Raw genomic sequence first — 22,724 nt, 5'->3', positions numbered from 1 at the left:
CAGTTTTCCTTCACGATCCACGTGCTCTTTAAATTAATACAACTTTCTATGCTGACATCATATTTCCTCATTTAGAATGTGTTTGGCATGAATGTTATCATCCATATCAGTAAAATCATCCTTCTAGATATGAGTGCAACCATTCCCACATACTCCATTTTTTCAGCTATCACTGCTTGCCTAAAATCATGTGTTCTATATTTCAATTGTAATTTTTTAGTTCATTGACGGCTTACGCAAGTATAATATTGATTTTAACTACAACAAACTAGAACTATATAAAACAACTCTAATCTATGGACAAAAGAAATCAAAAAAGAATTTGTGGTGTGCCAGACAAGCAATATATAAACAACCGATGCCCACCTCTAATATAAACGTTTAGTAAACTTTTTTTTTGCATCTTTTGTTACATAATGCCAAATAAAATATGTAAAATAGAAATTTAAGATTTCCAGTTGAACACACAAGCTAATAGATTTGAGCATACAAATTAAACAAATTTGTGTTACTGAATGGAAAGTTCATTACTATATATACAATATCTTCCATTGCAAGCTTAGTAGCAGTTACAGAAGTCAATATTTGTGCCAATGACTATCATAATTTCTATCTTACCTATTTTGAATTATGGCCTTGGTTTATGTGTCTAGATTGACACCAGACTCCTAAATACACAATATCTTTCATTGCAAGCTTAGCAACAGTCCCAAAACCCAATTTTATTCGAAACCAAGTGTCATGATTTCTATGTTACCAATTTTGCTAGCTGTTAATGTTGAATCATAGTTTTGCTCCCTCATATGCCCTTCGTCTCATCTCTTTACCTTACAACTCAGTCAATTCTATCATTAACCTTTTTCAATATGCAGAATTAGCAACATACAAACATATCTAATCCAGCAAAGGCCACCATCAATAGCCAAGCTATGGTCCAGAACCAACGAAATGCCTCATGTCCCATTTCTTTCATCTTCTAAATTTATTGTAGCTTCTCCAGATTTAAAAGAAGCATTTGGTTCTTCATTTCAACATGAATCTACTGTTTAGTTTATAATTCACTCAATTCTGCCTTTAGTCATTGTCAACATGTAGAACTATCAACATGCAAAGAGATCTAATTCTGCAAAAGCTAGGATCAACATGAAACGTATCATGCAGCAGAAGCGACATCCTCATACTCAGTTATCTTCACAACCAACAATTAATTGCACTTCCGAATATGATAGTGAGACATCTGATATAGCATGTTCTGCAAGAAATCAATTTACTTAGCTGGCTTAATCACATTTTCTTTTGTTTCCTCTCTATTTTTTTAGTCATTGTGTCTGATTCATCAGAAAGTGTAAATTTTGAATCCATACAAGGTACTGCAAAAAGAATATTTCATGCTCTTTTTTGCTATGGTTCAAATATTCTTATTATATCTATTTCTAATTTTTGCAGGTTCAGGCTCTAATTTTTTAACTGCCTATGAGGATTGCCAATCTCCAACTAATCAGCCTGTAATCAACACTGAAGGAAATGACTATAATTCTGATTTACAGTTTCAGATACTACTGCACATGCTCTTAAATTAATATTCACAATTGTTATCATCATATTGTACTATGATATTAAACAATTTTAGGATATTCTGATCTAGGTGATCAACTCATGTAATGTAGATATTGTAATGCACAAATGTGGTATGATGAAAGAATATCAAAAGATAAAAATTGTCGGAGTCCAAGGTTCAGCTTATGTTGCGGAGATGACAAAGTTGAATTGCCATTATTACAAAATCCATCCCAATAACCCCAACGACTTTTGTTTGATGATAATACAATTGACAGTAAAAATTATCAACATAACTTACGAGCATACAACATGATGTTTGCCTTTACTTCTGCTGGAATTAAGCTAGACAAAATAATTAATGATTCAAGAAGACCTCCTACAATTAGAATACAGGGCCAACCATGCCACAGAATAGGCAGTCTATTACCAATGCCTGGAAAAAAACCCAAATTTGCATAGCTATATATCTTTGACACAGAAAATGAAGTGCAAAATAGAATTAATGCCATGAGGTAGAAGTTCTTTTATTTCTATTACTGAGAAAATTATTCATTCATCTACAATATTTTGTTGCAGTTATGAATATCTTTAAATATTGTTAGTTATGAATATCTTTAAATATTGTTTTTTCAGCCAATATTCTAGAATTCAAAGCCATATTGTTTCAACTTTAACTCATATGCTGGATCAACACAATTCTCATGCTAAAAGTTTTAGAATGGACAGGGATAGATTGGTAGATGATCAAGCCAATAATATCAAATTGCAACTGATAGCTGCTCGGGGAAAAGATGGTTGTGTATATAATATGCCTAACGTTCCGGAAATTGCTGCACTTATTGTTGGCGATTTTCATCCAGGCTCAAAAGGAGATATTATTGTTGAAACTCAAAATGGAGAATTACAAAGAATCCATGAACTACACCGTAGCTATCTACCACTATAGTACCCTCTACTCTTCCCTTATGGAAAAGACGGATATAGGGCTGACATACTTCACTGTTCTACTTCATCCAACAAAAAAAGAAAGCGAAATCGTCTGACAATGAGAGAGTGGTTTGCTTATAGACTTCAGTCCAGGTCAAATGAAGCACAGACTTTATTACATTCTCGAAAATTATTTCAACAATTCATTGTTGAAGGTTATACCATGGTTGAATCTGAAAGACTTAGCTACATCATAAACAACCAAAAGAAGCTTAGAGTTGACAAGTATTCTAGCTTACAAAGTTCATTGGATACTGGAACAGCTAAAGGCTTAACCAAAGGAAAAAGAGTCATCTTACCTTCAATGTTTGTTGGGAGCCCACGTTATATGGATCAACTTTACTTTGATGGTATGACAATATGCAATCATGTTGGTTTCCCAAATCTTTTTATTACTCTAACCTGTAATCCAAATTCGCCTGAAATTCGTAGATTACTTTCACCTTTGAATCTCAAACCAACAGATAGACCAGACATTGTATCACGAATTTTCAGATTGAAATATGAACAGATGCTCTCAGACTTAACAAAGGGTCAATTACTGGGAAAAGTGGTTGCATGTAAGTTGACTATAATTTTTATTCTTAAACACAAATATAAGTTGATCATTTGGCCACTTTTCTTTATTCTATAATGCAGATATTAATTTCTAAAATATTAGAATTTGACCGATACTTTTACAGATATGAAATACAGAATTATACTTACCATCTTAACATTATCATTTATCAATCACAGATATGCATACTGTTTCAAAAGCGAGGACTACCTCATGTCCATTTATTGTTATTTCTACACCCAGACAATAAATATCCATCTTCAACTGACATTAACCAGATAATATCAGCAGAAATACCTTCCCATGAAGATGACCCAGAACTCTATAGATTGGTGGAAAACCATATGATACATGGCCCATGCGGAATTTTACAACCCAACTCTCCATGTATGAAAGAAGGCAAATACAGTCATTTTTATCCTAAACAATTTCAGCCTCAGACTCTTTTGGATTGAAACGGTTACCCAGTCTATCGTAGAAGAAATAATGGTCATTCAATTTCAAAGAATGGTGTTATCATTGATAATAGATACATAGTACCTTACAATCCAAAATTACTGAAAAAATATCAGGCACATATAAATATTGAATGGTGTAATCAAAGTACTTCAATCAAACATTTATTTAAATACATAAACAAAGGCTATGACAGAGTGACTGCTGTTATGGTTTCTAATAGCAATGACACAACTCAAAATGTTAACATTCAAAATGATGAACTTAAAGAATATCTAGATTGCAGGTAACTTTATCTTAACCTGCATAATTTATTTGCTCACTATTACTTTTACTAACCAATCTATATGACATATACATTTCTCCCTGTGAAGCTGCTTGGAGAATATTTGCTTTTCCAATCCATGGATGAAAGCCTGTTGTTGAGAGATTGTATTTTCATCTTCCAGATCAACACAATGTTCTTTATGAAGATCATGATGATATAGATGATGTACTATCCAAACCAACTATTTCAGATTCAAAATTCCTAGCTTGGATGAACACCAATAAATGTTTTGTTGAAGCCAGGAATCTTACTTATTCACAATTTGTGTCAAAGTTTGTATATAATAAAAGAAACAGATCATGGCAACCCAGAAAAAAAAGGATATACCATTGGAAGACTCATATGGGTACCACCAACCACAGGAGAATTGTTTTATTTAAGAATGATGCTTGGCAGCTGCAAAGGACCTACTTCATTTGAGGATATAAGGACTGTTGCAAATATCCAATATCCAACATATAGAGAAGCATGTTTTGCAATGGGCTTTCTACAAGATGACAAAGAATATGTTGAGGCAATCAAAGAGACTAAGGACTGGGGCACAACTAATTATCTAAGGAAATTGTTTGTATTAATTCTATTAACAGGTGCCATGACCAAACCTGAAGAAGTTTGGAACCAATGTTGGCATTGGCTGGCTGATGACATTGCATATCAACATAGCAAATCAACAATGAACTTAGGTAGGCCGTGACTGTTTTTATGTTGCACACCAATGGTCAGAATCATTCACTAACAACTTGATTTTATTTCTTATTCACTAACAACTTGCTTTTTATTTCTTAGAATTACAAATCAATGATGATACTCTTAGAAATTTGACATTGATTGAAATTGAACAACTATTGCACATAAACCAAAGATCACTGAAAGACTATCCTACAATGCCATATCCTTAGGATATCAATCTCACATCCTACCTACAAAACAACTTGGTATTATCAGAACTTGATTATAGCCATGATGCAACGAGATCAGAATTTGAGCATCTTTTTGCATCCATGACAGACAATCTACCTATTCATATATTATAAATTCTATTCATAACAGTTAACATCTTACAAAGAAATGCTTTTTGCGAATTATAAATTGTATTGATGCTATTAATTTTCTATTCATAACAGGCAATCTACCCTCATTTAATTCTTTCCATCAACAACAAAATTAATCTTCATTTCAATATAACATTAGCTTACCTATGAATACAGATGAACAAAAACAATTTATGATAGAATTATCCAAGCTGTCAACAACAATGAAGGTGGGATGTTTTTCCTATACGGATTTGGAGGCATAGGAAAAACATTCATATGGAGAACATTAGCAAGTTCATTGAGAGCAGAGAATCAAATTGTTATTATCGTTGCTTCTAGCAGAATAGCTTCTCTATTATTACCAGGAGGCAGAACTGCACATTCTAGATTTAAAATTCCTGTACCAATTTTTGAAGACTCAACATGCAATATCCATCAAGGGACCCAATTAGCCGAATTGTTGAACCAGACAAGTCTAATAATTTGGGATGAAGCACCAATGGCCCACAAATTTTGTTTTGAAGCACTTGACCAAAGTTTAAGAGACATTATCACAAATAAACCAAACTCAAATCAAATATTTGGAGGCAAAGTTATAGTATTCGGTGGAGATTTTCGCCAAATACTACCAATCATCCCAAGAGGAACCCGCTCAGACATTATAAATGCAACAATCAATTCATCTTATCTATGGGATTCGTGTGAAATATTGACCTTGACAAAAAACATGCGCTTACACAGCAATCTAGAATCAGTTAATGAACAAGAAACTGCCTCATTTGCTAAATGGATTCAGGACGTTGGAGATGGAATTATAGGTGATGAAAACGATGCTTATGCTACAATTCAAATTCCTGCTCATCTACTCATTACTGAATATGATGATCCAATCAATGCTATAGTCAAATCAACATTCCCAGACTTAGATCAGCACCACAATAATCCTCAATTCTTTAAATCTAAGGCAATACTAGCTTCAACAAATGAAACAGTAGAACAGATCAATCATTACGTACTATCCTTCATTCCAGGTAATTATCTCATTACTTATTTAATTGACATTTCCTCAGTCAAAAATATAATCACTGAAATTGCAATTTTGCAAACCATAGGTGACCACATGGAATATCTAAGCTCTGATTCCGTTGACAAATCAGAAACCAGTGAAGATTCGCATTTCCAATCAATTACTACTGAATTCCTTAATTCATTGAACACATCCGGTTTGCCAACTCATTCTATCAAACTTAAAATTGGAAGTCCTATAATGCTCTTAAGGAACCTCGACCAAAATCAAGGTCTATGTAATGGTACTAGATTAGTAGTAACAAAGATGGCAAAACATGTAATTGCAACTGAAATTATCTCAGGAAAAAACATTGGCCTCACTGTTTATATTCCAAGAATGTCAATGTCCTCTTCACAATCACTATGGCCTTTTAAACTATTGAGAAGACAATTTCCGATTATGCTATCTTATGCAATGACAATTAACAAGTCACAGGGACAATCGCTATCCATGGTTGGACTTTATTTGCCAAAACCTATATTCACTCATGGTCAATTATATGTTGCATTGTCAAGGGTCAAATCAGCAAAAGGATTAAAAATTATTATTCATGATGATGAGCAGAAAAGCATGAATTCCACTACCAATGTAGTATTCAAAGAGGTGTTCAGAAACATTAAAAGATCAATTTGAGTTGTTTAATGTCAGGTTCAATTCTTTTGTCATGCTTTCTAAAACAGTCCTATTCTTTAGTAATCACTTCTTTAATATTTGATTATGACTGTATTATATAATTTAACTTATTACAATCTTCAACACAATTCCATTGATTTTAAATACTGAGAATTGACTATCAGCTTCAATTCTTTTGTCATGGTTTCTGAAACAGTGCTATTCTTTTGTAATCACTTCTTTAATATTTGATTATGACTGTATTATATAATTTAACTTATTACAATCTTCAACACAATTCCATTGATTTTAAATACTGAGAATTGACCAACAATAACAACAAGCAATCAATAATTTTTTTAAAACTGCATGCTTAATCAAACATGACCAGCTTGACACAGACACACAGTCAGATATATATATATATATATATATATATATATATATATATATATATATATAGACACACACACACACACACGTTGTTTTAATAATAACAAAATAAGCATTGAGAAATTCAATTACCACCACAGGAACGTGTAAAATAGTTTAGTGGTTCGGTGAAGTTTACATGATTAACCTATTAATTAACCCATTAAGCCAAATACCTCATAGAAAAAACTTACCCATTTAAGGCCCAGCTATTACATGCATGGCACAAACAACACTAAAGTCCAATAACTTCTGAAACCATTCACAAAAAAACTATTCGATTACTTCCACAAGTATTCACGTTCAGACTCCTCACATCACCACTAGCTTTCCGATTCGAGAAGCAACAATTGAGTTGCACCGTTTCCAACAAATACCTACCACCACTTATGCCATTGGGAAGATAAATTAATTAATCAAGTCCACTCAACTACTAAGCCATATTACACGTTCCTGTTAATTCGTTGGCAAGTGTACCAAATTTGTCACAAGTAGTAAAGTACTCGGAAGTCCGAGTGTCGAATCCACAAGGACTTTGTTTGTACTTAGATTAATACAAATCCAATTTAAAAGCAATAGATAAAGAATTTAAAATAAAGAAAAGAAAATATAGTAGATAAAATAAAGATTTAAAAGAAAGGATAAAATATTTAAAGATAAAAATAGAAGATAAAGAAGATAAAATATTTAAATTAAGATATGATAAAGAAAATAGAAGATAAAAGATAAGATAAGAAAAATAAAAGATAAAAATAAAATAAAATCAGAATATGATAAGGTTGGGACCTGGCCTGCCTTGTTTGCCTAAGATGTATGAGTTTATGATTTTTCTTTATCAATCTAGGTGACTCTGTTCTACCCACATCTGTTCAATTACTTGCCCCTGATTCCTCACGATAACAAGCCTATTTTATTTATCTATCTTCCAAATTCTTTTGCAAAGACTTAACAAATAAAATGCATGAAGTATGAATTCTAGATGTTTGCATGAATGCATGGGCATAAAATTACCATTCTATTCCTAGCAATGATTTTCTTATGAAATCCTTTCTTTTTGTTCTATTAGAAGTTACCCTCTTCCGAGTATCTAACCCCTAAAACCAATGCATGCATACCTTCTTTAAATCTTATTTAGAAGTTACCCTCCCCCGAGCGTCTAACCCCTAACAGAATATAAAGATGAATAATGCAAGATAAAAATAGGAAAGATAATAGAATAGAAAACACCTTTGCATTGATAAATAGTGAGTACATCATACATCGCTTGACTTTTAGGCCTGCCAGACCCTAACTAAGGGTTTAGCCACTCATGGTCATTGAGGACTTTACAATGGATGGGTATAAGAATTGTTGGGATAAGAGGGGTGAAAGAAAGAAAGGGAGTAAATGAAACCCCCTATGAGAGGGGGTTCTGTGTTCTATTTCTCGTCCTTGGCTTGACTCTCTTTTTATAATTGTTGGAGTGGACTTGGGCCTGATGCTAGAAATCTTCCTTTTTTGATATTTTTTATATTTTTTGGATTTGTTTTGCTTTTAATCATATCTTCCTAAGATTTCCTAATATTTTGGATATTTTCTTGATCTTTTTCTCTTTTAATCTCTCTTTTTCATATCTACAAGTCATAAATAAGAAAAATATCAAATCTTAATATTTAAGCCAAAGATAACAGCTAAATAAATATTTTTAAATATATTTTCAATATATTTTTACTATCAAAATAACTCATATTTAGCAGTTATCAAAATCCTCCAAATTAAAACTTTGCTTGTCCTCAAGCAAAAACAAAAATGAGAGCAGGCTCCGAATGCTCCAACACTTTTAATAGCTGTAATTTTTTCAATTTTTTTCAACTGGTTCTTTCTACATTTGTCATAATCTCACAATGGAAGCACAAACAACATCAAGATGAAAATAGTTAGTATTGGAAATTAATCAAGTTGGCTTGCCTCACTTTCCTCAAAAGGTTAGTGTTTCTCTCTGCGCACAAGTGTCTAGGGTGAGTGTTTGAAATTCTACGACCTGCAATTAAGATTCCCAAATTTTGCACTTCTTCTCAATTAAAGTTATGCTTACTTACACTTGGTGGATCACTAAGGACTTTTATTGGCTTGGAACGGAGCCTGGCTAAACAAGAAATCATGGTTTTTCTGGGATTTCAAAAACTTAGGATTATAAGAGAGCATGCATCCTTAGAAAAACTTTCACTTATTTCCTGCCTAGGCTTATTTATTTTTCAGCCTTTATTCCTCTATTAACACTTTTCTTCTTGGCATTTATGACACTTCTCTATTTCTGCCCTTATTTCAAAATTACTTTTTTTTTACCTTAGCACTTATGGCACCTCCTTTTTTTTTGCCTTATTTGCAATCTTTTTTTTTTCTTTTTTTGATAAGAATACTTTGGGCTTACAAGCTTCTGAGGGTGCCTTATTGTGTGCTGCTTTTTTTTTGTAAGAATACTTTGGGCTTACAAGCTTCTGAGGGTGCCCTATTGTGTGCTACTTTTTTTTTAGGCAAATTCCCTTACGAATCCCCCAAATTAAGGACTTATCATAATTTGAAACCCTTATGCTCTCTTAGAACCCTAAAATAAGGTCAAGGATATCAAAATTAGGCTCAGGGGTTTATTCAAACAAATCATTATTACTTTTGGCTCAACAAGGGTGCAAGGGATAAATTCATTACAGGTTGGCTTTTTTAGCTGAGTGACTAAAATAAAAAGAAACATGGCCTTGATTATATCCACCTTATGCAAATAATCTAACAGTCTAAGAATGATGCAAAATTAGGAATTTAAAAGCAGACGTTCTCTCATAATTAAGTTCACACAGCTCACCGGGACAAGATAAAGTTATCAGCTTACTGGACCATGATCTCTTTCCATCAAGCTAACCTTTTCTTTCTTTATGATTCATATTCCACTGTTTGACTGACTCTTGCTTCCAGGAAACCAGTATTTTCACAATTGTCATGCAACATTTCAAGTGTTGAATCCTTCAGAAAAAGCCTAAATAATGACTTCACAAATATCATGCAATTTTTATTCAATGACTAAATTTAATCTACTGGAATTAAATTGCTAAAATCAAAATGCACAAAATCAAAATAAAGAAAAGAAATAGCACAACTATCCTAAAAAAACAAAATGCGATTAACTAAAAGAGAGATAAAGTAAGAAATCCTGGGTTGCCTCCCAGTAAGCGCTTCTTTAACGTCATTAGCTTGACAAGTCAAATGCCTTCAAGGTGGCATGAAGGTCATGTAGAACACATCTTCCTTGCATTTTCTCCTCTTAGCTAGAGATGCCATGAAACTTGTGTATTTTGGAAGCACCTTCCACATTATTGCAAGATAAGTGGTGGCGATCAAGGAAAGAATGACACTTAAGGCTTTTTCATGTTCTCCATGTCTTTCTTCCTTGACAATAAGTTGATGAAGAGGGGTATTGACTTGGAGAATGCTTTCTTGTTGAATTTCTACTTGTGAGTACTTCTCCCATTGTTGTGCTTTCTCTTCATTTCTTTCTCTTTCTTCCTTCTTTTCTCCTTCCCCATCACGCACATCTTCCTCAGTTTTCTTTTCCTTCTCTTCTCTCTCAGTGAAAATTACCTTGCAATCCTCTTTGGGCTTCATCTCAGCATTTACCGTAAAGGTTTCAGTGGCCTTTTCAACAACTAGCTCAGCTAGTTGGCCTATTTGTACCTCCAAATTTTTTATTGCTGCATCAGTCCTTTTCATATGTGACCTTGTTTCCTGCATGAACTGTATTAGCAATTCTTCTATGTTAGTGGGCTTCTCTTGATGACTTGGCCCCTAGCAAGGATGCTGATACGGTGAACCCCCTTGGTTGAAGTTATTACTTGGATAATATCTCCAATCATGGTCTTGCAAAAAATTATCGCTCTGATAGAATCCTGGTGGTCCTCTTTGATGGAATCCTTGATGATTATGATTGCCCATGTAGTTAACTTCATTGGATGCGTCATCTTGGACCATGCATAGAGTGGAAGCTTGTTGAGGGTCTTACCGCTTGTAGTTGTTGTGGAAGCTTGTTGAGGGTCTCTGTCAGGGCTTCTATTTGTTGGGATAACAACTTATTTTGAGCCAAGGTTGCATCTTGAGTGGTGAGTTCTAGAAGGCTTCTCTTTGTTGGGGCATATGTGCGATCACGAAGGATGGCATGATCACTAGCCGCCATGTTTTCTATAAGTTCCATTACCTCCTCTGGTGTCTTTAGCTTGATCTTCCCTCCTGCGGATGCATCCACTAATTGCTTTAATTGTGGTCGCAGGCCATCTATGAAGATGCTTAGTTGCACCGGTTCACTGTACCCATGTGTAGGCGTCTTCCTGAGTAGTCCGTGGAAACGATCGAGCGCCTCGCTAAGGGATTCGTCAGGAAATTGATGGAATGAAGAGATTTCCATCTTCCCTTCAGCGGTCTTTGATTCTGGGAAGTATTTCTTCAAGAATTTCTCCACCACCTCATCCCATGTCTGCAGGCTATTCCCCTTAAACGAGCGGAGCCATACTTTTGCTTTACCTGCCAAAGAGAAACAAAATAAGTTGAGGCGGATGGCATCTTCAGGCACTCCTGCTATCTTCACCGTGTTGCAAATGTCGATGTATGTGGCCAGATGTGCGTATAGATCTTCACTTGGTAGGTCGTGAAATAGATTCCCTTGAATCAACTGGATCAAGGAATATGGATTTGAGAAGTTGGTCGCCTGCACCTCTGGTCTGGCTATGCTGGTGAAGTACTGAGGTATAATAGGACTAGAGTAATCCTCTAGCGTCATCCTCTGTGGACGATCTTCTGCCATGATGCGTTCTTTAAAGAAGGAATGTGCACTGTTCACAAAAGAAACAACTACCGTGCACGTTATCACAGAATAAAAATTAAACTTAAACTTATTTTTAATTTTTTTTTATTTTTATAAAAAAGAAAATAATAAAGAGAAAAAATTGAAAAATAAAATGAAGCAACTAAAAAAGAAGAAAGTAAAATAAAAAATAAAAAGTGAAAACTAATTGCTTTAAAATTGGAATATGCAAATAATCAAGTACGAAAAACAAAGTCCCCAGTAACGGCGCCAAAAACTTGTTAACTCGTTGGCAAGTGTACCAAATTTGTCACAAGTAGTAAAGTACTCGGAAGTCCGAGTGTCGAATCCACAGGGACTTTGTTTGTACTTAGATTAATACAAATCCAATTTAAAAAGAAATTGATAAAGAATTTAAAATAAAGAAAAGAAAATATAGTAGATAAAATAAAGATTTAAAAGAAAGGATAAAAGATTTAAAGATAAAAATAGAAGATAAAGAAGATAAAATATTTAAATTAAGATATGATAAAGAAAATAGAAGATAAAAGATAAGATAAGAAAAATAAAAGATAAAAATAAAATAAAATCAGAATATGATAAGGTTGGGACCTGGCCTGCCTTGTTTGCCTAAGATGTATGAGTTTATGATTTTTCTTTATCAATCTAGGTGACTCTGTTCTACCCACATCTGTTCAATTACTTGCCCCTGATTCCTCACGATAACAAGCCTATTTTATTTATCTATCTTCCAAATTCTTTTGCAAAGACTTAACAAATAAAATGCATGAAGTATGAATTCTAGATGTTTGCATGAATGCATGGGCATAAAATTACCATTCTATTCCTAGCAATGATTTTCTTATGAAATCCTTTCTTTTTGTTCTATTAGAAGTTACCCTCTTCCGAGTATCTAACCCCTAAAACCAATGCATGCATACCTTCTTTAAATCTTATTTAGAAGTTACCCTCCCCCGAGCGTCTAACCCCTAACAGAATATAAAGATGAATAATGCAAGATAAAAATAGGAAAAATAATAGAATAGAAAACACCTTTGCATTGATAAATAGTGAGTACATCATACATCGCTTGACTTTTAGGCCTGTCAGGCCCTAACTAGGGGTTTAGCCACTCATGGCCATTGAGGGCTTTACAATGGATGGTGTCATATCCTAATTTTGTCCGGGGACCATTGTTTGATGGCATACAATCTTTGCTTGACCGCTTAGAGGTACTTGACACCCATTGTTGCACAATACATGAAGTTCTGTAACATGCCGGAAATCAAAAGGATGCATTGTTACACAATCCGTGAGGTTCCGTAACATGCCGGAAATCAAAGGAAACAATGTTACGCAATCCGTGAGGTTCCGTAACATTCCGAAAGCCAGAAAAAGGATGATTACGTAATCCGTAAGGTTCCGTAACATTACGGAAGGAAAACAAGTATCGTTACGAAATTCGTAAATTTCCGTAATATTATGGAAAAAGAATCAGCAAAAAAAAGCAGGGGGTGTATTTAGTAAACAAGGGGTGCAAATAGCAACCAGGCCCACTTGGGCCTTCCAGGATGTTCCTCTAGAAGGCGGTTGCTTCTGGAGGATGCAACCTAGCTCGCCTGGGCGAGCTGGGTGGCAAGCTCCTCCCTCATTTTCCTATAAATAGGGGGAGGAGTGAAGGAGAAAATCGTTCAGCCCTTCTGATATCTTGGGATCACTTGAAATTAGTGAAAAAAATCGTTTTCGTGAAGAAAATCCACGTCGAGGCGCTTCCGTAACGCATCCAAAATGTTTCCGTGGGTAATTCCGTGAAGATTTTCCGCCATCTTTCGTTCGTTCTTCGGTCTTCAACTGGTAAGTTCCCGCAATTGAACTTTTTAATTCATTCTATGTACCATTGGTGGTCCCCACTCGTTTCGTGTACTTTTATTTTCATTTCATTTACTTTCTGTACCCCTTTTGACGTGCTTTTAGTCATTTATTTAAGTCATTTTCTCGCCTAATAAAAAAAATAAAATAAATTTCCACCGATCATTTGAATTGTAATATCCGTTAATTTTTGTTAAAATGAAATCCGACCGTTCGGTCGTGTCGTAACCACGTTGGAAACCAAAAAAGAGGTAAAATAATAATATAATAATCAAAAAATATCTTTTAGTAAAATAAAACAAAAAAAAAAATCAATCGAACGTTCTCTTTGGGATTTTTCTTTCTTAATTGAATTGACTAATAACTAAAGTGAAATCAAGGCTAAAATCGACTCACAAAATCAAGCATTGTCCGCAAAAATCACTGAAAAATTGTTTTGAGGTCCAAACGCCTAAGCTTTTCTCACCAAGTAAAAATGGATCATTTTTAGGTCCAACGCCTTAAATGACCACCTTCCAAGTAAAAAGAATCACTTGATTCGCCCTTTTTTGAAAGAACTACGTAGGTTTGACTTCCTCTTCGATGGAGGGTACGTAGGAGCAAGAGCCCCACTTTTATCGACCTCAAAAATAAAAAAGAAATAAAAAGTCTAGATACATAATTTCATACAATTCTAATTTAAGGTTGTTGTCCTTTGGGACAAACGTGAGAGGTGCTGATACCTTCCTCAAACGTAAATACAACTCCCGAATCTGGAATATTCTTCATGATCGGTTTCCTTTGGTTTTTCTAACGTTTTCCTTTCAATAAACGTTGGTGGCGACTCCGCGCATTTTCCTCCTTTGGAAGACGCACCCGTAAGCCTCGCCTCGCTCACCCGCAAAAGGGTAGGTTGCGACAGATGGATTTAAGAATTGATGAGATAAGAGGGGTGAAAGAAAGAAAGGGAGTAAATGAAACCCCTATGAAAGGGGTTCTATGTTCTATTTCTCCTTCTTGGCTTGACTCTCTTTTTATAATTGTTGGAGTGGATTTGGGCCTGATGCTAGAAATCTTCCTTTTTTGATATTTTTTATATTTTTTGGATTTGTTTTGCTTTTAATCATATCTTCCTGAGATTTCCTGATATTTTGGATATTCTCTTGATCTTTTTCTCTTTTAATCTCTCTTTTTCATATCTACAAGTCATAAATAAGAAAAATATCAAATCTTAATATTTAAGCCAAAGATAACTGCTAAATAAATATTTTTAAAGATATTTTCAATATATTTTTACTATCAAAATAACACATATTTAGCAGTTATCAGTTCCTCTGCAAACTTCATCTCGACATCCTATCACCATTCTTTCACTTCAGAAAAATCCAAAATGAGTATCACATCCTCCACCGCCTCAAGCAGAGTAAGGAGTGCTTCTTTAAAACTTGATCTCTTCCGATGCATGATTTCTTCACTTTAAATTTTCTACATTTCTAAATGCTGTGTTGATGCAGATCAGATATCCAATTATGCAGGTTACCCTGGATGCCGGCATTAAAGATAAAAGTGTTGTCCGGCCATGGTATAAGTTCCTCAAGGAAAATGACTTCCACCATGGAGATGAAGTATCATTCTACTACCGACCACACGAAAAAATTTGGGAAATAGTCATTAGAAAAGAGAGGAAGCGACAATAATTTTCATTTTACATGTAATTATATTTTGTTAATTTGCTCTGAACAATCTCTTTTTTACCAACATTATAAATATATATCTATCTAATCTTCAATTATGCTACTGTTATTGCAATTTTACTAATCAAGCGACCCGTGCGTACGCACGGGTTGCAGACTAGTTTTTAAATAAAACTGAATGTTGAGAAACACCAGCACTATTTTCCTCTTTATAGACTCAAAATAGACACTTAGCGAAAACGAAAAACAAGAATAAAGAGTAGAAAAATGATACCTAGAATTTTTAACATGGAAAACCCTTTTAACGTGAAAGGTAAAAATTACGGGACCAAGGCAGTAAGTATCTCCACTACCACTATTTAAAAGTAGGATTACAATTACTCTCTCAATACAAGAGAATATCTCTCAACCTCACCCAACAAGAATGATTTACAATTCCTCTCAACTCTCACCAAGTGTGGTCAAAACTATAACTCTCTTTCTCTCAAAGAAGAATACAAGAACTCTATTTTTCACTCTCACTCACTTTGCTTCTCTTTTGATGAGATGCTCCAATTAACTCTTCACAAGTCTCCCTATTTATAGGAGAGAGGCGTGGCTTCCCTCCAGAGTGAGTGGTAGATGTCAATAAATGAATTACATTCACAAAATTCCTTGTAACTCTAATATTCAATTTCCTAAGTAGAGCATGTAAGTCTCAAGGTTAAAGGAACCAATTTTAAGCCCTTGAAAAGTGTTTCACAACTTTCTATGCATGTCTTGGAATGTGTTTTTCAATTTTCCATGTAATTGAATTTGCAATGTGAACCAACCTTAATTATAGAAGAATTTCCAGCACTGAAGCGAAATACTGGCTACACTTGATGTTCGAGAAGCTGAGGCAAATGCTACTTTGCCGTCGCTGTTATGGCTTGTTGAATTGAATTTAACTCAAACTGTTATTGAATTAGATAGCATGGTGGTGGTAGATCAGATCAGCAATGAGGCTGGGGATTTCTCTAACTATTGATCAAATAAAGAATGCCATAAGAAACTATTCTTTGTTTTCTATCAAATGCGTTAGAAGACATGCTAATAAAGTAGCCCATAACTTTCCCTCATGCATGCTTATACTTTCAATGATGTAACTCATTGTATTTATCATTTTATTGAAATGGAAAGGATTTGATTTTTTTACTCAATAGAAAGACATTTTTTTCATTTTAAAGATTGAATGATTTAATTTAATTTTTATTCATGATCTATATATATATATATATATATATATATATATATATATATATATATATATATAAAGCAATCCTTACCGGTCATCATCATTAAGCACCTGAATCTACTGGTGCATATTATTTCAAAATTCTCAAATTTAAATTATAGATATCAGTTGTGTTTAGATGATCACAGTCTCCATCTATCACATGTCACTATAATACACAAATACGCTTAAACACTATACACTATACTTTCTACAATAGTCTTTTGTCATCATCCACAACCAAACATTTGTCACAGAAACCGATCAATACAACAGATCATTATAAATTTGTGAAAAAGCAAAATTAGGAAATTATTTTTTATTTTATCTTTTAATCAATAACATTTATATAGATATCTACTAATATGTACTTATATATAAAATTTAAGAACATATTAAAAATTGTAAATTGTAAACCCAATACTCTTTTACAAATATATTTAAGTGATGCACAAATATATAAATATAAATATAGAAATATTGTTCGATGATCAATCAAAAATTAAAATTGTGCTTATATAGATTATTTCAAGAAAAGAATAATTAAGATTGGTAGCACTATTTCTATTTGTAGATAATTGAAAGTTCATTTATAATGAAAATGGTTTATAATTTATTTTTAGTAATGCCCATGAAATTTGTGTTAACTTGAAATTGTAGAATTGTAATTATATACGTATTTATTATGTTTTGATAATTTGTAAAATAATTGTTTCACCGCATTAAATACATATTACGTATAGTATCTTATACATGTATAGTATATGTTAATCATAGCTTTTCGTTGTTCTCTTTTTTAAAGGGAAATTTGACCGTGTTAATTTTTTTGGAAAAGGCAAATCATATTATTAAAGAAAGCATTGCCAATTTGACCTAGTTATTAAATTGAAAGCAAGGAAAGTCTTAAGAAGTTAGGTATTTGCTCATAAAATTTGAAAGTTTAAGAGAGCATATATAAATCTGAAACTAAAACTAAAAATATGAAAGAAACAGTTAAATATAATTGTCGACTGATTTCACCGTGTATATATATATATATATATCAAGATTCTTCCACAGTCAAAAAATCAAAATAAGACTGTGGGAATGAAATGCAATGGAACTGGCTTGTCGATCAAGATCCTCTAGTCAGTCAAATATTAGTTAATTAGCATGCCTCCATGTTAATTTCTTGCTATATTGTATGTTTTATGACTTTTTCATGCATCTCTAAAGAAATAAAAAAAAGTTAAAAAAAAAATGTTTTCAAAGTCAACAATTTAAGTCAACTATTCTTGATTAATCCAAAGATAATAATCTCTATGTTCTTTTTTTAAAATAAAACATAAATTACCATATTAAGGCAATTTAATTTTCATATTTATACATAATTTTTTTTTATAAATTTGATATATTATATATCAAAGGGATTTAATTCAGTTGATTAAACAATGCATGTAAGTTATTATCCCTAATACTTGAATTCATTTCTTACGAATAAAAAAATTAAAAATTATATCATGCAAAAAAATGATATTCAATAATCTATTTAATAAATTTGTATTGAATCACTTTAGTGAAGAAATAAGATAATGCATCAATCAACTCATACAAAATACTAGTTTCTTAAGAATAACTTTGGCGAGAGAGATAACAATGATTGACAATAAATTCAAAAGAAATTAAACTTTTGAATTTATGAATTCCTTTTGAAATTTGTGATCATTCTTCTTAGTTTAATTAATGGTTGAATAATGTAACTTTATTTGATTTTGATCTTTCAAAAAAAAAAAAGTTATTAATTTTGATGCTCATATAAATTTTAAAATTATTATCATTAGTGCTTCAGGTCACATGGAAATAAATAATTATCTTCCCTATTTTTGTTGCCACCTCCTCTAAATTAGTAAACACATGGAATGTATATATCTTTGTTTTCCACATATATAAATGTGGCTTTTATATAGGAAAAGGAGACCTTGTGACTTGCTCTATGAAGAACTCAAGAGATATATTACGCTGTTCTTGGAGGATTAGGTCAATTTGGGGTGATAACAAGAGCAAGAATACCTCTAGGACCTGCACCTACTAGGGCAAGTATCATTTTCCCGTCATTCATACAGATTTTCTTTATTGAATACTTTTGAAATTCTTCTCGAACTTCTATTTTTATAACAACGTCTATGTCCGTAATAACAAGTAATATGATTAATATTTATAGGTTTTAATATATGTTTGGACGAGTGAATTTTGATTTTAACCCTGATAAAAATTCTTAGATTGAAGCATATAAAATATCATACCTTCCTATAAACTCTTTTTTTATTAATTAAGGAACCTTCCTATAAACTCTTAAGCACTTGATAAATTATAATTCCATAATTTTTAAAGTTGTACCAAAAACTAATGGATGCACTTTTTAACTCAATATTAATTTACATTTAACAAAGTTTATTTTATTTCGCGGGCGTTTGCAGGTGAAATGGCTTCACCTGCTTTATAACAACTTCACTGCATTGGCTAGAGACCAATAACGACATTTAATCACGTTTAGTGAAAGGAATGAGATTATTGCAGCAGATTATGTAGAAGGTGTGCTTCTATTGAATCAGCCACCACTAGATCTTTCCTTTTATGCATCTTCTGATCAACAAAGGATAACTTCCCTGGTAACTCAATATGGCATTGTCTACATCTTAGAGCTTGTCAAATACTATGACAACATCTCTCAAGCTAGCATTCATCAATGAGGAAACTTGAAATAAATTAAATGTTGCTTTTGTCATCTAATTTCACGAACATCTTTTATTTTTTTATTTTTATTTTTTATCCATTAGATAAATGAATTTATTAAAGTAATACAAATTAAGGGTAATCTAATTGTGACATAAAAATAGGATATATAAGTTCATTCAATACTAAACATAATTTTTAATTAGTTAGTGTAAGAGATACACGGACAATATGCATATCCATTAAATTCGGAGACAGATAGGGAAGGGGTAGGGAGGGACTTCTCATGTGTATACATAGTATATATTATTGAGTTGGCTAGTATCAAATTAATTGTGTATGTTGTTATTAAAATAATGATTAAGATTAGTTTGTGTAACCTTAATTGTGTCTATTGTTATTAATTATAGCTAATGTAAAAGTATGTAACAACTAGATGTGTCTCTTGTTATTACATAAATTGTTAATGTCATGTTTATTTAAAAAAAAGTTTCAATTTTAAGAAAAAAAAATAGCAAATATTTTTAAAAAAATTAATATAAATTATTAGAATTTAGATATTTAAACAATTATAAGAAAAAAGAAAAAAAAATCAGACCTTCCTTCAATAGATTTTTTGGATCCGTCCTTCTATAAACTCACTCAAATTGATAGGGAGGACCCTTTTTTTTTAAATAAATTTATCAATTTAAACAAAACTGAGATGCAGTACTATAAGTGTTAATTGTGTTGTTCTTGTTTAAAGTTTCACCTTAATAATTATTGTTTCTTGATAGGATCTTGCGAATCTGGTGAAAGGGTTAAATTTCGTGCCTACATTTATGTTTGAAAAAGATGCATCCTACGAAGAGTTCTTGAACAGAATTCATGCTGATGAGCTAGTTCTTAGGTCAAAAGGACTTTGGGAAGTTCCTCATCCATGGTTGAACATCTGGATTCCAAGATCTCGAATCTCGGATTTCAATGATGGTGTCTTCAAGGATATTATTCTTAAGCAAAATATTACTGCTGGAATTTCTTTAGTCTACCCAATGAACCGAAACAAGTGAGTTTATTAGATTATTTAAATTTTACGAAGTGACAATTTATTAACTAAATCACCTGTAATCTTTATTTCTCCTTTCTAGTTACAATACAGAAAAATGACACATCACTAAAAAAAAGCATAACAAATAAAAGAAAATATTAATTTTTAACCACATATTATTTTTCATTATGAGAACAAAAAATTAGAAACACACTAAAAAAAATAGCCATGAAATAATTTATATGTAATTTTTAAGAATTTCATACAAAGACTTTTGTAACTCTAAAATGAATGACTACCAAGAGGTTTAGTTTCGTTGTTTGAGGCAATGTGCACAAATTATAATAAAAAAAGAAAAATTTATACTTGAATTCGATTTTTACATATAAAAAATAATAATAACAAAATTATATTTTTATCATTAAATTTGGTCGTCAATTCATTAATTTTTTTTGTTTTAAGATAGCGACATGACTCATAAGATTTGATAGGTGATTTTTTTTTTCAACACATAGGTGAATTTATTTGCATATGCACATGGCTTTATACATGTGTGAAGGTTAAATTTAATAATTCTCAGGTGGGATGATAAGATGTCAGCAATTACACCAGACGAAGATATTTTCTACGTTGTAAGTCTTTTGTGTACAGCTTCAATGTCTGATATGGTGGAGAAATTACAGGTTCAAAACCAACAAATACTACAGTTTTGTATGGATGCTGGTATTAAGATTACGGAATATCTTACCGGTAACAAAATATATGAACAATGGGTGGAACACTTTGGCTCAAAAATGGAAAGTTTTTGCAGATAGAAAAGCGGAATTTGATCCCAAAGGAAAATTGTCACCTGGACAAGTGATTTTCCAATAAACAATGCGATAGGTTTTAATTTACAAGTGAAATCTCTTGTTTAGAAATTTATGAAATAAAAGTTATTTAGTTTTATATATACAGAAATCTATTTAAATGTTGAATTTCAATGAATTTATTGTGTAATTGATTATTTTAACTTCCGTTATTAATTTTTCATGACTCACGAACAACGGAAGATCTAGAAATTAAAAAAAAAAAATGGTCTACGATGTTTTGATAGTATTTAATGGAATTTGATTTCATATCCGGACTTACCTCTGCTCTTAATCTGCGTAGGATATACCTATTCTTATACAAGTATTATTTTAAAGCAACAGTCGACATATGTAATTTGAGTTAATCCAACATTTGGGCCAAGATGAGTCATTATACGATTCAAAACCATGTATAAGTTGTAGAGAAATTTATTATAGTATTATTATATAAACTTAATTAAATATTAAATGTGTTCGTAAATAATTGCGTGGTCTATTATTTAAGAGATTAACATGTACTATAAATTCAAAAGATAAGACATTACTTGGGTAAAATAATCATATTAACAAATATATTAGTTTTATTTTAATTAGTACGTACGTCTTTCCCTAAGATTTTTTTATTTATTTTATTGTTTGTCTCTTTTTATAAAACCTGGTGGATTTGTTATTTGTTTTCTATAATATCCTTAATTAATTATACTATCTCTCTTTTGGGATTGGAGAGTAGAGGAAGCCACATTAATTAATTACATAACAAACAATTAAATGAAGAGAGAAATTAAGTGTAATTTTGAAAGAATAGTATAAATTATTGATAAATTTAATATGATTAATTAAATTAATTAATTTTTTTAAAGAGCGTGAGTGAGTTAAAAGTGTCTTATATATATAAGAATAGAGGTAGTATAAATTAGTAAATATTTAGTAATTTGAAAATATGTTATCAAAGAAAGGCCACATATATATTATTTAATGCAGCATAAAATTTAATTTTAATATACTAAAGAAATAATAGTTTATAATTTTAATATAATTGTCCTTGCCTTTTTAAAATATTTTGATCAACTTTTTTTTGTCTTTCTCACTCAATGTCAACGGTTATGTAGAAAAAAAAAGTAAAAAAAATATCAATTTTAATCCTTTAAAGATGAAAGATTCAAATTTAGTCTCTAAATAAATAAAAATTATAACAAATTGATCCTATCGTTAAATTTATGAAATTATTTTATCATTAAATTGTAATGTTCAATAATCAATAATAGAAATAAAAGTAAGGGGTGAACAAAGGTTGCTAGAATAGGGTGCCAAGGAATGGGAGAGAATAGAGGTAATGTATTGGTTCTTTCACAAACTAGGGGGCCAATATGGAATACAGGAGGAAACAAATTAGAGGAAGGTGGAACCAACATCTTGGGGGAATAAAAAACAAACAGTCACAAGGAAAAGGAAGACTCACAAAAGGGGAATATGTTATA

General features: G+C 32.0%; 1 protein-coding gene and 1 pseudogene across 1 annotated transcript; both read left to right on the top strand.

Annotated features, from left to right (window-relative positions):
* The first annotated feature begins 5,651 nt into the window (after positions 1–5,651).
* On the top strand, positions 5,652–10,888 carry LOC114385871. Its single transcript, XM_028345919.1, has 3 exons — positions 5,652–5,955; positions 6,037–6,269; positions 10,826–10,888. The coding sequence occupies exons 1-3, from the start codon at positions 5,652–5,654 to the stop codon at positions 10,886–10,888; spliced, it is 600 nt and encodes a 199-aa protein (XP_028201720.1).
* A 4,209-nt stretch (positions 10,889–15,097) lies between these two features.
* LOC114385869 lies at positions 15,098–21,268 on the top strand (annotated as a pseudogene).
* Positions 21,269–22,724: the final 1,456 nt, after the last annotated feature.

Source organism: Glycine soja, chromosome 15 (assembly GCF_004193775.1).
Source record: "Glycine soja cultivar W05 chromosome 15, ASM419377v2, whole genome shotgun sequence".
In the NCBI taxonomy this organism is placed as follows: Eukaryota; Viridiplantae; Streptophyta; class Magnoliopsida; order Fabales; family Fabaceae; genus Glycine; species Glycine soja.
Note: the sequence above shows the minus strand (reverse complement) of the source record. Positions and strands in the feature narration are given on the sequence as shown.